General features: G+C 67.2%; 1 protein-coding gene across 1 annotated transcript; it reads right to left on the bottom strand.

Annotated features, from left to right (window-relative positions):
- Positions 1-306: 306 nt before the first annotated feature.
- Positions 307-585, bottom strand: Hrk (harakiri, BCL2 interacting protein). Its single transcript, XM_059249377.1, has one exon. It carries the CDS (start codon positions 583-585, stop codon positions 307-309), a length of 279 nt encoding a protein of 92 aa, XP_059105360.1.
- Positions 586-1,357: the final 772 nt, after the last annotated feature.

The following is a 1,357-nucleotide window of genomic DNA, read 5'->3' as shown; positions in this document are numbered from 1 at the left end:
GGAGAGAGAAAACGAAGAAGAGAGGAGAGAAAGAAAGGAGAGAGAGAGAGAGAGAGAGAGAGAGAGAGAGAGAGAGAGAGAGAGAGAGAGAGAGTAGCTCCGGGTCTGGGCTGAGAGGGGACAGGGCAAGTGAAGAGGAGCGAGCTGCTCCCCGCGGTGGCGCCCTGGCTCCCGCCGCCGCGCTCGCTCTCCCTCCAGCTCCCCGGCTCGCCCGCTCGCCTTCTCGCCGGCCCGCGTACCTGTTGCTCGGTCCGGGCTGGGTCTCGGCTCCGGTCCCCCCTACCAAGAAGGCCCCGCGCGCGCCGCCTACGCGCTCCGCCTGCCGAGCAGCCAGGCCGCCAGCGCCGCCACCTGCGCGGCCGCGCACAGCCAGGGCCAGCGGGCGCGGAGCGCGGGCAGCAGCGCAGGCAGCGGGTCCCGGGGCCGCGCGCGGCGCCGCATGGCGCGTCGGTGCAGCTCGTCGCCCAGCGCCTGCAGCCGCAGCGCGGTCACCTGCGCCGCCGCCCAGCGCAGCCCGGGCCGAGCGTCGCCGCAACCGCACACGGCCGGAGGCCCGCGGCCGCGATGCCGGGGACACGGGCACATGGCGTGCGCGGAGGAGCCTCCCCGGACCCCAAGTTTCGCCCTGCGCCGCGCGTTTGTTGTGCTGACGGCGCTATTATTAATTAAAGTGTCACATGGTGGAGGGGGCGGGGAGGGCGCGGGGAGGGGGTTACATCATCCGGCCCGGGGGGGGGGGGGTTGTGTGTGTGTGTGTGTGTGTGTGTGTGTGTGTGTGTGTGCAGGAGAAGAAGCCGGAGAGGTAACTTTTAACCCTAGCGACGCCGGCAAGGCGGGGACAGGCAGGGACGCGGGGCTTCGGGGACGCTGGCCCAAGGCGTCCACTGTCTCGATTCTCGGGCTGCGGGAGCTCCAGCTCGGACGCAGCCTGCGAAGCCAGCTCGGTGCACAGTGGGGATGACGCTCCAGCGAGTTCGGTGGTTATTCGAAAAGATCCCCGGGCTGTTGTGTGGCTTGGGTGGCGGGAGGCAGGGGGATTCTAGTCGACTTGCCGGGTTTCGGGGCTAACTCGGCACCTGTCAGATTTTGGGTGGGTGCACACACTCCTGACATGCGTTCACACCCCCTTCTGGTGACCTGACCTAAGCACATCCCGGGGTGAGAGCCTGAAACCTGGAATGGAGGTGAGGGGGGGACTGGAGCTGGAGGGGTTGGACTCCAACTCCAGCGAGTTGCCCTCGCACTCGAGTCCCCCACCCCACCCTGCCCCTGCCCCGGGACCTTTCTAGAGAGAAGTTCTTATTGCCTGCTTGCTTTGTGAACATTATCTTTCCTAATGGGGTTATGGTTTGCAGCG

The sequence above is a fragment of the Peromyscus eremicus genome, chromosome 23, assembly GCF_949786415.1.
Source record: "Peromyscus eremicus chromosome 23, PerEre_H2_v1, whole genome shotgun sequence".
In the NCBI taxonomy this organism is placed as follows: Eukaryota; Metazoa; Chordata; class Mammalia; order Rodentia; family Cricetidae; genus Peromyscus; species Peromyscus eremicus.
The sequence above is the reverse complement of the archived record's forward strand: the minus strand, read 5'-3'. Positions and strand labels throughout refer to the sequence as shown.